Genomic DNA, 18,483 nt, shown 5'->3' on the forward strand with positions numbered 1-18,483 from the left:
TTTGACAAATCCATCCACAGGGCCCTCCAGCTCACCCTTCTTACTCTATAGAAGGAGGCATACTTTTTAATTCTCTCAGTGTTGCAATCGGTTTTTGGATTAACAGTTACACACAGGCCTAACAGGACCTATACACATTAGGCCCGAAATACACAAACATATGCATTATATGACAATCAATTCAGCAGCATGGTTTAAAGCATAAACTGCAATGTTTCTGAAGATGTTGTTTTAAGTCAGGGGTCTGCAACCTTTTTGACCAAAAGAGCCATTTTGCTCCTTTTTCCCCCAATTATTTTTGTCTGGAGCCACAAAACATATTTCATAGCTTGATAGCTAATAAAGTTGTATTTATTGTTATATCAGACAAAAACTACAGTTTTTTTGCATTTATTAGGCTATTTATTACATTATATACAACTGTTAACCTCTAATAAGAAACAAAGAACTCCTATAAGGAGAATTACAAATAATACGTCTACACTGAGTGTGGACGTTGGGAGAGACAGCTTGTTGTTTTATTATTGTATAACCGGACTTTTGTGTGCGTTCATATACTTAACCACACACGCAAACACACACACTCTTTCTCTGCCGTTACATAGCAGACACTACTTTATCTGTCAAGTTGTCTCCGATGCCACCACAACTTCCTGTCAAACACGTTATCTCGCCTTCAAAATAAAAGCATGCAAACGGAACTGGAAGTTAACCTAAATTAAATCCAAAATACACATAAAACTACAACGAAGGCAACAAAAACAATGCAACATCTCCTTCAGTCTCAGAGGACACAAAGTTGGGTTATCTACAGACAGTGACTAGCTAAAATCGCTAGCTAACTCCCGTTTCTGATAACTTACAACAGATTTTCCGCTTAACTGCAACTCGCGAGATTTGCGAGATTTGCGAGATTCAGGTTACCAAATAAGGAGTGAGAGTGACGCGTAGAGGAACCGGAAGCTGCGCTAGCCTCCGGTGGCTACCATAATGCTATCATTTAGTTTCTCCGATTTTTGCACAAAAATGGATTGATGGACCATCAATAAATAAGCCATGCCTGCTTCATGTATGGAAGAGGACCAGCGCCTCAAGAAAGCAATCATATCATCAGGTGTGGTCTCTAACATTTATAAATTATTATCTAGGGCTGCCCCGAATACCTATTCTCCTGTCCAACTGTCCTGGGAGCATACCTTGAATATCTCTCTGTCTGCTTTGCAATGGAACTCCATTTGGCAGTCAGCTATGTTCTCTTCTAAATGTGTAAGATTCAGGATCATACAGTTCAAAATTCTCAATAGAGCTTACATCACCCCTGTTACAAAATCCAAGATGGACAATAAACACAGAGATTTATGCTGGCATGAATGTGGCAAGCGAGGTACATTGTTGCACCTACTCTGGGAATGCCCAGCGGTAAAAAAACTTTGGTCAGAAGTAATATCCTTATTGTCTGAATCTTTAAAAGTTAATTTCCCTACATGTCCCATTGCATGTCTACTGGGTCTCAAGCCAGATGGCAATCCTGCAAGGACTACCGATCGGCTCTGGACATTGGCCTATTTAGCCACAAAAAGACTCATCCTATTAAACTGGAAGGAACGCAAACCAGCCTGCTTTACTAGGGACTCATGGCTGAGGGAGTATCTGGACCTACTGAACATGGAGCGTGCAGCTTCTCTGCTGGGGGATTTTGAGGGGAGACAGGAGGATTGCGGTTCACTGTCCGCAGCTCTCCTATCTAACCCTGTCAATATGGCATCTCCTGTGTAATGTATAATGTATTGTGTATGTAATGTCCTGTGTATGTCACAATCAGCTGTCTTAGGAAGTCATCCTTGCATCCACCCCCCCCTCCCCCGTTACGTTTTGTTTAGTTGTTTGTTGTTACATGTTTTGATGTACGGTTTGTTATCTGGAGCAATGTCTGTTAAAAAAAAAAAAAAAAATTACTGTACTTGGGGTTTAACAGGTTAACTATCGCAGGCCGCCAGAAACATTTCCGAGGGCCGCAATTGGCCCGCGGGCCGCACTTTGAGAACCCCTGCATTAGAGGCTTCTCAATTCTCAAATTTCCCCTCCTCGACTCCTCGGTCCTCCGGTAGTGACCCGGAAATGAATTTCAGCGCGCCATGTTGAAGGATATCTCATTTCTCTAAATGCACTTCGAGGACCGAGCATCAAGCATCGAGGAGGCTCTCTGGAGGAGCAATAACCGAGGATACGTTGGCCGTTTCTCAATCTCGAGGAATCTGGCTTCCAAGCCAATATTTCAAGGATGCTTCGCGAGGATGCTGGCTTGGTAGTCGCGTTCTTCCAAGTCACTTCCTTCAGAAACGAAGCAAGTATATTTCCAAGCCACAGCTTCGGAAAAACGAAGAAGAATGGAACAGACTAACAAGTGTGCCACTCTCTCTAACGGTTTCAACATAAACTGTACCGAAACTAAATACCTCACGATGTCTATCTAATTATGAACTTGCTTTACTTTCAAGGAACACATTTTTGGTGATAACAAACAAATGTAACAAAGTAACATATTTACCAACACATCTTCTACGCCACTATACTTACATTTAAATGTGTGCTGCATCGGTTCAGCAATTCTCCGCATGGGTTTTTGAAATTGGTCCGTGCGCAAAGCATTGTGGGGATTTTAAGGACGCAAAGTCTACCCATGTTGCAGCCTCGAAATTTCCCCCAAACCAAGGATACAGCCTCGGTGGAATTCCAAGTATGCTGGAGATTGGAACAGTCCTTCGGCAGCACTCGATGACGTAGCATCCTTGAAATATTGGCTTGGAAGCCAGAATCCTCGAGATTGAGAAACGGCCAGAGTGCTGCTGTGCCTCCTGTCATCATTAATGGACGTCTCTTTAAAATGACCGCTCAGAGGAGAGGAGTTTTCATTTCTCTAACAGCCTGCTGCTTCTCCTCCTCTCTCCTCGGTTCCCCTCCTCAGTCCTCCTCTCGCATCTCCTGTGGGCGGGACTAAGTATCGAGGATAGGAGTCGAGGAAAAGAGTCGAGGAGGGGACATTTGAGAATTGAGAAGCCTCTAGTTGCTCCGATCTCCTCCATTTTGTAGATTATTTACGACTTTTGAATCCACATAAACACATCGGCAAAATCCGGCTTACTTTGAGCATGTGTTTTAAACAGTTTAATCCCTTTGTGAATTGTTTCCACTTGCGCCGTCCTTTAATTTCTTCATACAGCGGGAATCCAAATGAATTAATCCTGACTCCAATAACCAACTTTAATTACCATTGTTGCGGGGGCTCAACTTCCAACAGGAGTCATTTGGGGAGGCCCTTGGGAAAAAAGGTTGGGAACCCCTAGGCTACGTGACAAGGGACTGGGAAGGCATGAATCAAGTTAATGTTGCTCTCAAAATGCACCAGATTAATGCTTTTAACTTCAATATTTAAAAAATAATCTTCCCGGAGGAGCATGCCCCCGGACCCCCCTAGAGGAGGTGAGGAACTCCCTAGAGCAGGGGTCTTCAACGTTTTTCAGGCCAGGGACCCCCAAACTGATGGAGAGCTGGAGCAGGGACCCCCCTACTATATTTATGGCATACAATTGTGTTTTATATTAAACGGGGCTTAGCCCCGTGTTTAAACATAGCTACTCTGTTATTGTACATTCAATACTAAGCTATTCAAATAATACACAGGTTAATATATTCATGTTTTTATTTTAAACATGTGCAAGGTACAGGGTGGCCGTGCCACTGCCATTTATAAACATACATCTTGAACACAACACAGAGCTATTAAAATAATTCACAGATTCAAGTTTTAACTTTAAAAAGTAACTTGCAGGTTAGAGACACCAGTGAATAAATGTGTAGGAAAATGATGAATACACTAGATTTTCCAAAAAATATACAGAAATATACACTACAGTGACATCTGGCGTCGTTTTGGTAAGACATTTTCACTTCCGCATAAAAAAGCCTCCGCACGTGACCTCCCGCGTGTGACATGGGGGAGAGCGGCCGGTCTAACGTATGAATAAGCATGGATCACAATGCCAGTTTTGACACAGAAGAGGTTGAAAATATATATTCAAATGCATGTGATTATAATTATGAGCCTGCTAGGCGTCCAAGAGAGCAGGAGCAGCCAAGGATTAGAAGAAATAACGGCCATCAGCGAGAAATGGAGCTTTGGTGTGAGGAGAACCAGTGGAGAACAGGGCAGCTGTCTTGGTGAGTGACCGGCGTTAGCTACAGAATGTTAGCTAACGTCAGTCACATCACAACATTGTAAAGTTAGCAATCATATATCAGGCTATAACTAAAGTAGTATTGATAATATAGTAACGTTACTGGCAGGACTGTTGTTACTGATCCATAACAGAAACTAATGCGCAAGTATCAGCCGTATCTCGCGTTACCTAATGCAACTCCACACTACGGTGCTGTGTACCGGAGGGGAGACGCGAGATACGGCTGATACTTGACGATCTGGCGGAGAAAGCTTGTGGAGCAGAAGATAACGTCTTCTGCCTCGATTTCTCCATTTGCTACAATACGTTGGATTCATGTTAATGTGCATTTAAAGACATTTCAATTTGTGGTAAAAAAAATGTTTGGAAAACTTTTTTTTTTTTTAAAGAAAAAAAAAAATTGTCTAATCAACCAAAGATTTCGCGACCCCCCTGCAGTACCTCCGCGGACCCCCTGTTAAAGACCTCTGCCCTAGAGGGTGTTAGGTCCACTCAACACTTGTAAAAATAGCACTTTACCATTGCACCCTCTCTAATCTCAGATGCACCCCGAGTCATTTTTTTTCTGGAACCAGGCCTGTACTGCAAGGAGATGTATTGTTTGAAAAGAAATGGAAGATGTTGTTTAATTGCCAATATATTTATGATCCACGTCACATTCAGTTTTGGTGGCATTTCTTACAGTTTGTCAAAAGGTCTTCTGATCAGGGCTCTATAAATTATCTACGGCAGATATGTAATATTTAATGCAGCCGAAACGTGTATTACAATGCCGTTATGTGATGACTTTCAAAGAGAAAAGCAAGAACACTCTGAATAAAGTATATATATATTTTAATTATTTGACATCATATCCCGAAATGCATTGCGGCTAAAACAATCAATGTTTTAGCCTATCAAAACCTCTGAAAAAACAAAGGTGTCTCTGAGAATCAAAAGAGAAAAACCTATGAGAAAAACACAAAAGCATCGTACACAATTAAACCAATAAATGTCGTATAATTAGGATAAACTGATGTTTTTTAGTGGATGAGCACTGCAGATATCACTGTTAAATCATTTGATAATTGGCTTCATCATGAAAACGGCGAGACCGGAAATACTGTTTTCAACCCGTAACTTTACATGGAGGCTGCCGCATACCTCAAATCATCTTCGTAATATCAAACTATAGATCCTACATATCGACTGGATGTGGATTCTAAAAGTACAATATACATTTATCGCTAGAAATCTAATCAAAAAGCGTTTTAATGGCCAAACTATCCTACAATTTAGGATTTTACAGAGAGGGTTATTGGTGAAGAAACAACCATCTGTAACATTTGCATTCAAAGGTAGCACTAGAGGGCGAAAACTTTAAAACGTAATTATAGGACATATTAAGCGCTTGAACAAAAAACATATCTGGTCGTAATAAGGGCCTGAACAATCGGCCCATTTGGTCATATGAGTTGGTTCAGGAAGTAAGGGTGCAGCACTGTCCACAGCACACAAGTAAAGTTTCAAACAACATCCAAAGAGAGTGTGTTCCAAGTAATTTATTAAATTCATGTTGATGCCAGTTCAGATTGCTTCCAGGCAAGTTCGGAAACCTGAGAACAGAAAATACAATTTAGAACATTTGCAAAGCATTTCCCTTACTTCATTGTAGCAATCTTTAAGTTAAACCAACTTACAGTTAGGAAGGTCAATGATCTCTGTTCTATACTGGCACCAGTTGCTGTTGCCACCTGGGCTGGTTCAGGAATGGCATTGGAATTTCTCTCAAACTTCTTGGGTCAACATTCAAGTGCGAGTTTGAGTCGGTGGGCTGCACATTAGAGCGAGAAGCAACACTTCCTTGGGAAGGAAAATCCCACATGCCAGCTTTACTTTGGAGCACCCCTTGCAGGGCTTTGGCCTGCTGAGGTTTGGGCTGCTGAGGGTTTGAAGGGTAGGCGGGCTGGTAGGGCTTGGCCTGCTGGGGATTCGAAGGGTAGGAAGGCCGGTAGGGCTTGGCCTGCGGAGGATTTGAAGGGTAGGCAAGATGCTGGGGTTTGGGCTGGTACCTAGACTGCAGGGGACTTGAAGGGTTGGTAGCCCGCTGGGGATACAAAGGGTATGCTGGCTGGTAGGGCTTGGCCTGCACATTAGAGACAGAAGCAACACTTCCTTGGGAAGGAAAATCCCACATGCCAGCTTTACTTTGGAGCACCCCTTGCAGGGCTTTGGCCTGCTGAGGTTTGGGCTGCTGAGGGTTTGAAGGGTAGGCGGGCTGGTAGGGCTTGGCCTGCTGGGGATTCGAAGGGTAGGAAGGCCGGTAGGGCTTGGCCTGCTGAGGATTTGAAGGGTAGGCAAGATGCTGGGGTTTGGGCTGGTACCTAGACTGCAGGGGACTTGAAGGGTTGGTAGCCCGCTGGGGATACAAAGGGTATGCTGGCTGGTAGGGCTTGGCCTGCACATTAGAGACAGAAGCAACACTTCCTTGGGAAGTAAAGTCCCACATGCCAGCTTTACTTTGGAGCACCCCTTGCAGGGCTTTGGCCTGCTGAGGTTTGGGCTGCTGAGGGTTTGAAGGGTAGGCGGGCTGGTAGGGCTTGGCCTGCTGGGGATTCGAAGGGTAGGAAGGCCGGTAGGGCTTGGCCTGCTGAGGATTTGAAGGGTAGGCAAGATGCTGGGGTTTGGGCTGGTACCTAGACTGCAGGGGACTTGAAGGGTTGGTAGCCCGCTGGGGATACAAAGGGTATGCTGGCTGGTAGGGCTTGGCCTGCACATTAGAGACAGAAGCAACACTTCCTTGGGAAGGAAAATCCCACATCCCAGCTTTACTTTGGAGCACCCCTTGCAGGGGTTCGGCCTGCTGAGGCTTGGCCCATTGGGGATTCGAAGGGTAGGCTGGCTGGTAGGGCTTGGCCTGCTGAGGATTTGAAGGGTATGAAGGCTGGTAGGGCTTGGCCTGCTGAGGATTTGAAGGCTGGTTGGGCTTGGTCTGATGGGGTTTGGGCTGGTACCTAGACTGCTGAGGAATTGAAGGATTTTCAGCCTGCTGAGGTTTGGGTCGGTACCAAGATTGCAGGGGATTTGAAGGGTTGGCGGCCTGCTGAGGTTTGGGCTGGTGAGGCTTGTAGCCGGCCTGCTGGGGCTTTGGAAGGTTTTTGGGCTGCTGGGGCTTGGAGTAGGGACCAGAGTGCATCACAAGTGCAGAACTTGAAGCAATACCAGACTGAAAAGAGGTTGGATTATGGGGCAAAGGGAAAGCCTTTGCTTTGGTTGGAAGGATACCTTTTGCAATAGGGTTAGCTTGAGGTAGTTGGTTTGGTTTACGAATTATTGGTTGGCTTGGCCCGTAACTAGAAACACTTCCCTCAGGACTGTAACCATCTACTTGCCTGCCATGAGAGCCACTATAACCTCCTGCACTTGGTGCAGCAGCTGGCTTCAGAGTATCAGCATTAAGGCTTCTTGAATAATCAAAGTATGGTGTAATGCCACTGGAGCCTCCACTTCTGTAGCTGAGTGCTAAAAAGGAGAACACATTTTTTAAAAGACAGCCTTATAGGAAAATTATAAATTTCAACTGCAGCTTGTGAACCATAAATCCTTACCCTTTGCTTGCTGCCCAAAAATCAAGAGTGAGATGACAAGAACTCTAAGAAAAGAGGAATTAAACATGAGCCAACCAAAAACAGTTAAGTAGAATAAATATAAGAAATCTGCCAAAATAAGAATATCTTACCTCACACACAACCCAAAATACATTTTTGTTGTAAAACTGAAACCAAACAGTCTGTAAGCAGTGTGCAGCAAATACAAAAAGAATCTATTGTTTCAGATTCATGACTGCTGCAAAGACAGTGGTCCTTTTAAAGTGTCGGTGCATGAGCTGACCAATCATCGCACTGATGAAGTCATTGGAATCAGCTTGGGAACTCCGCCCTCTGGCAACCTGGGCAGGTGTTCACACTTTAGCTAATTTGACATATTTCAACATTTCATTCTGTCAGCAGATCTGATTCAAAAGTCAGTTTAACCAAATGATAACCTTTACCTGGCCGCTAGGCAAAATTCCCCTGACAGGCGATAATAGTTTGATCGTAGTTTTGTTTTTGTTTATTGAGGTTTTGATTTAATTTTCCTCCTTCAATACCACAGAGGTATTAGTAAGACCCAGAAACTAAGACCTAAAAAGTCTAAGCTTTTGATCTTAAAACACTGTGAAATGACAAGATGTATTAAAATCAAAGACATATATGTATACATATTAACATATGTTTAAGATTCAATTTATATATATGTTCCACTGCAAATAAGATATTGTTCTCTTCCACTGAAGTTGAGAGATCTTATGGGACCTTTTACAACTGTATGATTACTTAAAAACAAATATGCTTGTGATTTGAAAATGATTTTGGAAGTGTTTTGGCTTATTGAAAACCACATATTTTATATCACTGCTTATAATTTTCCAAAGCACATAAGACTCAATTACTGTACATTTTCTTTCCTCCAAGCATCCATTGATTATAGGGCACTATAAAAGTCACCTGCAGTGACTGAAAGCACTTTTTATAGCACATTTATGATTTCCGTAAAGAGAGACACAGCTGACAAAGACACAAACTATTTTATTAGCCATCATTCAGGATACTCGTTTCACAAAAAATTTAATTCAAACAATGTTTCATTATTTTTTACATTACAAAGAAAACAAACCATTTTTTGTCCCAACTCAAGGCTCCACATTTACCATTATTTCAATTGCTAGATATTTTTAATATAAATATTATAGCAATATATAACACATTATATATATATGAGCATAAAACATGTAGATACATCATTCTTAAAACACCAACTGAGAGCCACTAACTAACTCAGGCGATGCTGCTAAAATAGGGAGGGAGAGGTAATGATTTAGACGGGAGTAAAAGAGTATAATAAAAGATAAACGTTTAAATTGAAAAATGAAATAATTTAGAACTGTACATAGAGACAAGGAAGATGGAAAGAAGGATAGAGGAAAGAAAGAAAAATGTGTGAACGTTGTGGGGGTCTGTTAGCTGAGTTTGAGGCCGAGGCAGAGAGGCAGCTCGTTCTTCTGGATCTTTCCGTCTCCATTGATGTTGCAGTGACCCGTCAGAGCTTTCCTGAACTTCTCCAGGTCTGTGCCACTGATGCTGGGCTGGAGGAGAGGGTCGGGTGGAAGAGTTAGAGGTCAGAAGACTCCTGATGAATGACACTGACATCTGATCAATAACATTGTGTATCAGCTCTGTATATAAGGGAATGTAAGGGCACCTTCACCAGCTCCATCATATCTTTGACAAATCCATCCACAGGGCCCTCCAGCTCACCCTTCTTACTCTATTGAAGGAGGCATACTTTTTAATTCTCTCAGTGTTGCAATCTGTTTTTGATTAACAGTTACACACAGGCCTAACAGGACCTATACACATTAGGCCCGAAATACACAAACATATGCATTATATGACAATCAATTCAGCAGCATGGTTTAAAGCATAAACTGCAATGTTTCTGAAGATGTTGTTTTAAGTGATACAAGTTTGTCATGTGTAGTCCATTAACCCTCATTAGGAACCACAGAGTCTGACACTTTGAAATAATATTGGACACTCATCCTTGAAAGTTCTCATAGCCTTTAAGTCATCAAACTTTCAAATGTTAAGTGAAAAACATTCTTAGTCAAGTCTTTTAAACTTGCTGGTCAATACATATATTTGCATACACATTACTGTGAGCTGCTGTTCACAATGTTATTGTACCTAGCCAGGAAAACAAGCCCCTGAAGTTCAAAGGAAACAAGCAAGTGGTTGTGGACATGTTCAGGAAGTAAGGGTGCAGCACTGTCTACAGCACAGCACACAAGTAAAGTTTCAAATAACATCCAAAGAGAGTGTTTTCCAAGTATTTTATTAAATTCAAAGTTGATGCCAGTTCAGACGGCTTCCAGGCAAGTTCAGGAACCTGAGAACAGAAAATACAATTTATAACATTTGCAAAGCATTTCCCTTACTTCATTGTAGCAATCTTTAAGTTAAACCAACTTACAGTTAGGAAGGTCAATGATGTATGTTCAACACTGGCACCAGTTGCTGCTGCCACCTGGGCTGGTTCAAGAATGTTATTGGAATTTCTCTCAAACTTCTTTGGTCAACATTCAAGTGCGAGTTTGAGTCAGTGGGCTGCACCTTAGAGCCAGAAGCAACACTTCCTTGGGAAGTAAAGTCCCACATGCCAGCTTTACTTTGGAGCACCCCTTGCAGGGGTTCGGCCTGCTGAGGCTTGGCCTGTTGGGGATTTGGAGGGTAGGAACGCTGCTGGGGTTTTGGCTGGTACCTAGACTGCAAGGGATTTGAAGGGTTGGTAGCCCACTGGGGATTCAAAGGGTATGCAGGCTGGTAGGGCTTGGCCTGCACATTAGAGCCCGAAGCAACACTCCCTTCAGAAGGAAAGTTCCACATGGCAGCTTTACTTTGGAGCACCCCTTGCAGGGGTTCGGCCTGCTGAGGCTTGGCCTGTTGGGGATTTGGAGGGTATGAACGCTGGTAGGGCTTGGCCTGCTGGGGTTTTGACGGGTAGGAACGCTGCTGGGGTTTTGGCCGGTACCTAGACTGCAAGGGATTCGAAGGGTTGGTAGCCCGCTGGGCCTGCACATTAGAGCCAGACGCAACACTTCCTTCAGAACGAAAGTCCCACATGGCAGCTTTACTTTGGAGCACCCCTTGCAGGGGTTCGGCCTGCTGAGGCTTGGCCTGTTGGAGATTTGAAGGGTAGTAAGGCTGCTGGGGTTTCGGCCGGTACCTAGACTGCAGGGCACTTGAAGGGTTGGTAGCACGCTGGGAATTCAAAGGGTAGGCTGGCTGGTAGGGCTTGGCCTGCTGGGGATGTGAAGGCTGGTAGGTCTTGGCCTGCTGAGGATGTGAAGGCTGGTAGGGCTTGGCCTGCTGAGGATGTGAAGGCTGGTAGGGCTTGGCCTGCTGAGGATGTGAAGGCTGGTAGGGCTTGGCCTGCTGAGGATTTGAAGAGTAGAAAGGCTGGTTGGGCTTGGTCTGCTGGGGTTTGGGCTGGTACCAAGACTGCAGGGGATTTGAAGGGTTGGCGGCCTGCTGAGGTTTGGGCTGGTGAGGCTTGTAGCCGGCCTGCTGGAGCTTTGGAAGGTTTTTGGGCTGCTGGGGCTTGGAGTAGGGACCAGAGTGCATCACAAGTGCAGAACTTGAAGCAATACCAGACTGAAAAGAGTTTGGATTATGGGGCAAAGGCCACGGGGCAGCTTTGGTTGGAAGGACACCTTTTGCACTAGGGTTAGCTTGAGGTAGTTGGTTTGGTTTACGAATTATTGGTTGGCTTGGCCCGTAACTAGAAACACTTCCCTCAGGACTGTAACCATCTACTTGCCTACCATGAGAGCCACTATAACCTCCTGCACTTGGTGCAGCAGCTGGCTTCAGAGTATCAGATAAAGCCCCGTCAGCATGAAAGGGTGAATAGCTACCCAAAACCCTCTCAGGCCGCGCTGAACTATCATCACTGGAAGTGGAAGCGGGTTTAAGGCTTCTTGAAAAATCAAAGTGAGGTGTAATGCCCCTGGAGCCTCCACTTCTGTAGCTGAGTGCTAAAAAGGAGAACACATTTTTTAAAAGACAGCCTTATAGGAAAATTATACATTTCAACTGCAGCTTGTGAACCATAAATCCTTACCCTTTGCTTGCTGCCCAAAAATCAAGAGTGAGATGACAAGAACTCTAAGAAAAGAGGAATTAAACATGAGCCAACCAAAAACAGTTAAGTAGAATAAATATAAGAAATCTGCCAAAATAAGAATATCTTACCTCACACACAACCCAAAATACATTTTTGTTGTAAAACTGAAACCAAACAGTCTGTAAGCAGTGTGCAGCAAATACAGAAATAATCTATTGTTTCAGATTCATGACTGCTGCAAAGACAGTGGTCCTTTTAAAGTGTCGATGCATGAGCTGAACAATCATCGCACTGATGAAGTCATTGGAATCAGCTTGGGAACTCCGCCCTCTGGCAACCTGGGCAGGTGTTCACACTTTAGCTAATTTGACATATTTCAACATTTCATTCTGTCAGCAGATCTGATTCAAAAGTCAGTTTAACCAAATGATAACCTTTACCTGGCCTCTAGGCAAAATTCCCCTGACAGGCGATAATAGTTTGATCCTAGTTTTGTTTTTGTTTATTGAGGTTTTGATTTAATTGTCCTCCTTCAATACCACAGAGGTATTAGTAAGACCCAGAAACTAAGACCTAAAAAGTCTAAGCTTTTGATCTTAAAACACTATCAAATGACAAGATGTATTAAAATCAAACACATATATGTATACATATTAACATATGTTTAACATTCTATTTATATATATGTTCCACTGCAAATAAGATATTGTTCTCTTCCACTGAAGTTGAGAGATCTTATGGGACCTTTTACCACTGTATGATTACTTAAAAACAAATATGCTTGTGATTTGAAAATGATTTTGGAAGTGTTTTGGCTTATTGAAAACCACATATTTTATATCACTGCTTATAATTTTCCAAAGCACATAAGACTCAATTACTGTACATTTTCTTTCCTCCAAGCAGCCATTGATTATAGGGCACTATAAAAGTCACCTACAGTGACTGAAAGCACTTTTTATAGCACACTTATGATTTCCGTAAAGAGAGACACAGCTGACAAAGACACAAACTATTTTATTAGCCATCATTCAGGATACTCCTTTCACAAAAAATGTAATTCAAACAATGTTTCATTATTTTTTACATTACAAAGAAAACAAACCATTTTTTTGTCCCAACTCAAGGCTCCACATTTACCATTATTTCAATTGCTAGATATTTTAATATAAATATTATAGCAATATATAACATATTATATATATATGAGCATAAAACATGTCGATACATCATTCTTAAAACACCAACTGAGAGCCACTAACTCAGGCGATGCTGCTAAAATAGGGAGGGAGAGGTAATGATTTAGACGGGAGTAAAAGAGTATAATAAAAGATAAACGTTTAAATTGAAAAATGAAATAATTTAGAACTGTACATAGAAACAAGGGAGATGGAAAGAAGGATAGAAGAAAGAAAGAAAAATGTGTGAACGTTGTGGGGGTCTGTTAGCTGAGTTTGAGGCCGAGGCAGAGAGGCAGCTCGTTCTTCTGGATCTTTCCGTCTCCATTGATGTCGCAGTGACCCATCAGAGCTTTCCTGAACTTCTCCAGGTCTGTGCCACTGATGCTGGGCTGGAGGAGAGGGTCGGGTGGAAGAGTTAGAGAGGTCAGAAGACTCCTGATGAATGACACTGACATCTGATCAATAACATTGTGTATCAGCTCTGTATATAAGGGAATGTAAGGGCACCTTCACCAGCTCCATCATATCTTTGACAAATCCATCCACAGGGCCCTCCAGCTCACCCTTCTTACTCTATAGAAGGAGGCATACTTTTTAATTCTCTCAGTGTTGCAATCGGTTTTTGATTAACAGTTACACACATGCCTAACAGGACCTATACACATTAGGCCCGAAATACACAAACATATGCATTATATGACAATCAATTCAGCAGCATGGTTTAAAGCATAAACTGCAATGTTTCTGAAGATGTTGTTTTAAGTCAGGGGTCTGCAACCTTTTTGACCAAAAGAGCCATTTTGCTCCTTTTTCCCCCAATTATTTTTGTCTGGAGCCACAAAACATATTTCATAGCTTGATAGCTAATAAAGTTGTATTTATTGTTATATCAGACAAAAACTACAGTTTTTTTGCATTTATTAGGCTATTTATTACATTATATACAACTGTTAACCTCTAATAAGAAACAAAGAACTCCTATAAGGAGAATTACAAATAATACACAGGCCTACTTTAAAATAAATTAAACACAGCACTTGGGGAGTCCTCTGAACATTTGAAGGAAAACAAAATATTATTAAAATGGGCCCACTTTGAAATAAATAAAACATATAGCTGCACCCTAAAAAGAGTTAAAGGTAGGGTAGGTAAGAATGGAGAAACCAGCTCGAGTGCGCTAGAATTTGAAAATACACAACCGGAAAAAATAGGCCTCTTCCTTCAGACTTTCTTACAGAGTCCCTCCTCCAACACATACGAACGCGCATCATCAATGAGGCCACGAGATAAGTTTGTGCACAGATGGAAGGTTGACAGGCAGGTAGGCCATCCAGTTATTTTAGCCGGGTCGGCTAAAATGATTGGTCGTGCTTTTTTACAGCGCTACGGCTTCCAGAGATTAATTTTTGTATGTATTTATTGTCAAAGCATTTAATATATTCATTGCTATCTGGACGTTAAGAGCATTCTATGGAATATAACAAAAAGTGTTTTCTGAAATAAATGACACCCCATTGAATTATGACTGAAGATCGTCAGCTGTCTTCCTCTCCCGTGTTATTCCTCGATACGTAAAGGCTGCAGCACCTTTGACAACTTCTCTCTAGATATCAAACATACCGGTAAACCAGCATCGTTTGCTGTGAAAGCATATAACTCTGTCCACACAGAATGAAATCCTGTGTTCCTCCGGAACTTTTCTTTGATTTATCCATAGTTCGCTCATCGAGCCGGGGGTCCCCGCGCGAGTGCCTCCAAGAAAAGACACTCGCGCGGGACCGTAGCAGGATGTGACGCATATTTTAGTTGACCTAATTAAAACCGTTTTGTTTTTTATTTATGTGTCACAGTATCACCTCAAAATACAAGATACGAAACATTTTCAACCATGCAACAAAATATAAATAGTCCTACAAGTACTTTTATTTTCTTTCCTTCTTTTTTGTCTAAGCTCAAGGGAGCCAGAGCAGAGGGCTTAAAGGGCCGCATGCGGCCCGTGGGCCGCGGGTTGCCGACCCCTGTTTTAAGTGATACAAGTTTGTCATGTGTAGTCCAATAACCCTCATTAGGAACCACAGAGTCTGACACTTTGAAATAATATTGGACACTCATCCTTGAAAGTTCTCATAGCCTTCAAGTCATCAAACTTTCAAATGTTAAGTGAAGAACATTCTTAGTCAAGTCTTTTAAACTTGCTGGTCAATACATATATTTGCATACACATTACTGTGAGCTGCTGTTCACAATGTTATTGTACCTAGCCAGAAAAACAAGCCCCTGAAGTTCAAAGGAAACAAGCAAGTGGTTGTGGACATGTTCAGGAAGTAAGGGTGCAGCACTGTCTACAGCACAGCACACAAGTAAAGTTTCAAATAACATCCAAAGAGAGTGTGTTCCAAGTATTTTATTAAATTCAAAGTTGATGCCAGTTCAGACGGCTTCCAGGCAAGTTCAGGAACCTGAGAACAGAAAATACAATTTATAACATTTGCAAAGCATTTCCCTTACTTCATTGTAGCAATCTTTAAGTTAAACCAACTTACAGTTAGGAAGGTCAATGATGTATGTTCAACACTGGCACCAGTTGCTGCTGCCACCTGGGCTGGTTCAAGAATGTTATTGGAATTTCTCTCAAACTTCTTTGGTCAACATTCAAGTGCGAGTTTGAGTCAGTGGGCTGCACCTTAGAGCCAGAAGCAACACTTCCTTGGGAAGTAAAGTCCCACATGCCAGCTTTACTTTGGAGCACCCCTTGCAGGGCTTTGGCCTGCTGAGGTTTGGGCTGCTGAGGGTTTGAAGGGTAGGCGGGCTGGTAGGGCTTGGCCTGCTGAGGATTTGACCAGTAGGCAGGCTGGTGGGGTTTGGGCCAGTACCTAGACTGCAGGGGACTTGAAGGGTTGGTAGCCCGCTGGGGATTCAAAGGGTATGCTGGCTGGTAGGGCTTGGCCTGCACCTTAGAGCCAGAAGCAACACTTCCTTGGGAAGGAAAATCCCACATGCCAGCTTTACTTTGGAGCACCCCTTGCAGGGGTTCAGCCTGCTGAGGCTTGGCCTGTTGGGGATTTGGAGGGTAGGAACGCTGCTGGGGTTTTGGCTGGTACCTAGACTGCAAGGGATTTGAAGGGTTGGTAGCCCGCTGGGGATTCAAAGGGTATGCAGGCTGGTAGGGCTTGGCCTGCACATTAGAGCCAGAAGCAACACTCTCTTCAGAAGGAAAGTTCCACATGGCAGCTTTACTTTGGAGCACCCCTTGCAGGGGTTCGGCCTGCTGAGGCTTGGCCTGTTGGGGATTTGGAGGGTATGAACGCTGGTAGGGCTTGGCCTGCTGGGGTTTTGACGGGTAGGAATGCTGCTGGGGTTTTGGCCGGTACCTAGACTGCAAGGGATTCGAAGGGTTGGTAGCCCGCTGGGCCTGCACATTAGAGCCAGACGCAACACTTCCTTCAGAACGAAAGTCCCACATGGCAGCTTTACTTTGGAGCACCCCTTGCAGGGGTTCGGCCTGCTGAGGCTTGGCCTGTTGGAGATTTGAAGGGTAGTAAGGCTGCTGGGGTTTCGGCCGGTACCTAGACTGCAGGGCACTTGAAGGGTTGGTAGCACGCTGGGAATTCAAAGGGTAGGCTGGCTGGTAGGGCTTGGCCTGCTGGGGATGTGAAGGCTGGTAGGTCTTGGCCTGCTGAGGATGTGAAGGCTGGTAGGGCTTGGCCTGCTGAGGATGTGAAGGCTGGTAGGGCTTGGCCTGCTGAGGATGTGAAGGCTGGTAGGGCTTGGCCTGCTGAGGATGTGAAGGCTGGTAGGGCTTGGCCTGCTGAGGATTTGAAGAGTAGAAAGGCTGGTTGGGCTTGGTCTGCTGGGGTTTGGGCTGGTACCAAGACTGCAGGGGATTTGAAGGGTTGGCGGCCTGCTGAGGTTTGGGCTGGTGAGGCTTGTAGCCGGCCTGCTGGAGCTTTGGAAGGTTTTTGGGCTGCTGGGGCTTGGAGTAGGGACCAGAGTGCATCACAAGTGCAGAACTTGAAGCAATACCAGACTGAAAAGAGTTTGGATTATGGGGCAAAGGCCACGGGGCAGCTTTGGTTGGAAGGACACCTTTTGCACTAGGGTTAGCTTGAGGTAGTTGGTTTGGTTTACGAATTATTGGTTGGCTTGGCCCGTAACTAGAAACACTTCCCTCAGGACTGTAACCATCTACTTGCCTACCATGAGAGCCACTATAACCTCCTGCACTTGGTGCAGCAGCTGGCTTCAGAGTATCAGATAAAGCCCCGTCAGCATGAAAGGGTGAATAGCTACCCAAAACCCTCTCAGGCCGCGCTGAACTATCATCACTGGAAGTGGAAGCGGGTTTAAGGCTTCTTGAAAAATCAAAGTGAGGTGTAATGCCACTGGAGCCTCCACTTCTGTAGCTGAGTGCTAAAAAGGAGAACACATTTTTTAAAAGACAGCCTTATAGGAAAATTATACATTTCAACTGCAGCTTGTGAACCATAAATCCTTACCCTTTGCTTGCTGCCCAAAAATCAAGAGTGAGATGACAAGAACTCTAAGAAAAGAGGAATTAAACATGAGCCAACCAAAAACAGTTAAGTAGAATAAATATAAGAAATCTGCCAAAATAAGAATATCTTACCTCACACACAACCCAAAATACATTTTTGTTGTAAAACTGAAACCAAACAGTCTGTAAGCAGTGTGCAGCAAATACAAAAAGAATCTATTGTTTCAGATTCATGACTGCTGCAAAGACAGTGGTCCTTTTAAAGTGTCGGTGCATGAGCTGAACAATCATCGCACTGATGAAGTCATTGGAATCAGCTTGGGAACTCCGCCCTCTGGCAACCTGGGCAGGTGTTCACACTTTAGCTAATTTGACATATTTCAACATTTCATTCTGTCAGCAGATCTGATTCAAAAGTCAGTTTAACCAAATGATAACCTTTACCTGGCCTCTAGGCAAAATTCCCCTGACAGGCGATAATAGTTTGATCCTAGTTTTGTTTTTGTTTATTGAGGTTTTGATTTAATTGTCCTCCTTCAATACCACAGAGGTATTAGTAAGACCCAGAAACTAAGACCTAAAAAGTCTAAGCTTTTGATCTTAAAACACTATCAAATGACAAGATGTATTAAAATCAAACACATATATGTATACATATTAACATATGTTTAACATTCTATTTATATATATGTTCCACTGCAAATAAGATATTGTTCTCTTCCACTGAAGTTGAGAGATCTTATGGGACCTTTTACCACTGTATGATTACTTAAAAACAAATATGCTTGTGATTTGAAAATGATTTTGGAAGTGTTTTGGCTTATTGAAAACCACATATTTTATATCACTGCTTATAATTTTCCAA

At 43.1% G+C, this 18,483-nt stretch overlaps 3 protein-coding genes across 3 annotated transcripts; all 3 read right to left on the bottom strand.

The window, feature by feature from the left end:
* Positions 1 to 5,763: 5,763 nt before the first annotated feature.
* On the bottom strand, positions 5,764 to 8,020 carry LOC307021439 (uncharacterized protein). The gene is made up of 4 exons (XM_079653564.1): positions 7,957 to 8,020; positions 7,826 to 7,869; positions 5,918 to 7,739; positions 5,764 to 5,833 (listed from the first exon to the last, which is right to left on the bottom strand). Exons 1-3 carry the CDS (start codon positions 7,977 to 7,979, stop codon positions 5,944 to 5,946), a joined length of 1,863 nt encoding a protein of 620 aa, XP_079509690.1. The 5' UTR covers positions 7,980 to 8,020; the 3' UTR covers positions 5,764 to 5,833; positions 5,918 to 5,943.
* Positions 8,021 to 10,134: 2,114 nt separating this feature from the next.
* On the bottom strand, positions 10,135 to 11,835 carry LOC307021446 (uncharacterized protein). Its single transcript, XM_079653571.1, has 2 exons — positions 10,290 to 11,835; positions 10,135 to 10,205 (listed from the first exon to the last, which is right to left on the bottom strand). Exon 1 carries the CDS (start codon positions 11,438 to 11,440, stop codon positions 10,301 to 10,303), a length of 1,140 nt encoding a protein of 379 aa, XP_079509697.1. The 5' UTR covers positions 11,441 to 11,835; the 3' UTR covers positions 10,135 to 10,205; positions 10,290 to 10,300.
* A 3,677-nt stretch (positions 11,836 to 15,512) lies between these two features.
* Positions 15,513 to 17,771, bottom strand: LOC307021436 (uncharacterized protein). Its single transcript, XM_079653561.1, has 3 exons — positions 17,620 to 17,771; positions 15,667 to 17,533; positions 15,513 to 15,582 (listed from the first exon to the last, which is right to left on the bottom strand). The coding sequence occupies exons 1-2, from the start codon at positions 17,684 to 17,686 to the stop codon at positions 15,678 to 15,680; spliced, it is 1,923 nt and encodes a 640-aa protein (XP_079509687.1). The 5' UTR covers positions 17,687 to 17,771; the 3' UTR covers positions 15,513 to 15,582; positions 15,667 to 15,677.
* Between the last annotated feature and the right edge of the window lie 712 nt (positions 17,772 to 18,483).

This window comes from Notothenia rossii (genome assembly GCF_949606895.1).
Source record: "Notothenia rossii genome assembly, chromosome: 10".
Classification (NCBI taxonomy): Eukaryota; Metazoa; Chordata; class Actinopteri; order Perciformes; family Nototheniidae; genus Notothenia; species Notothenia rossii.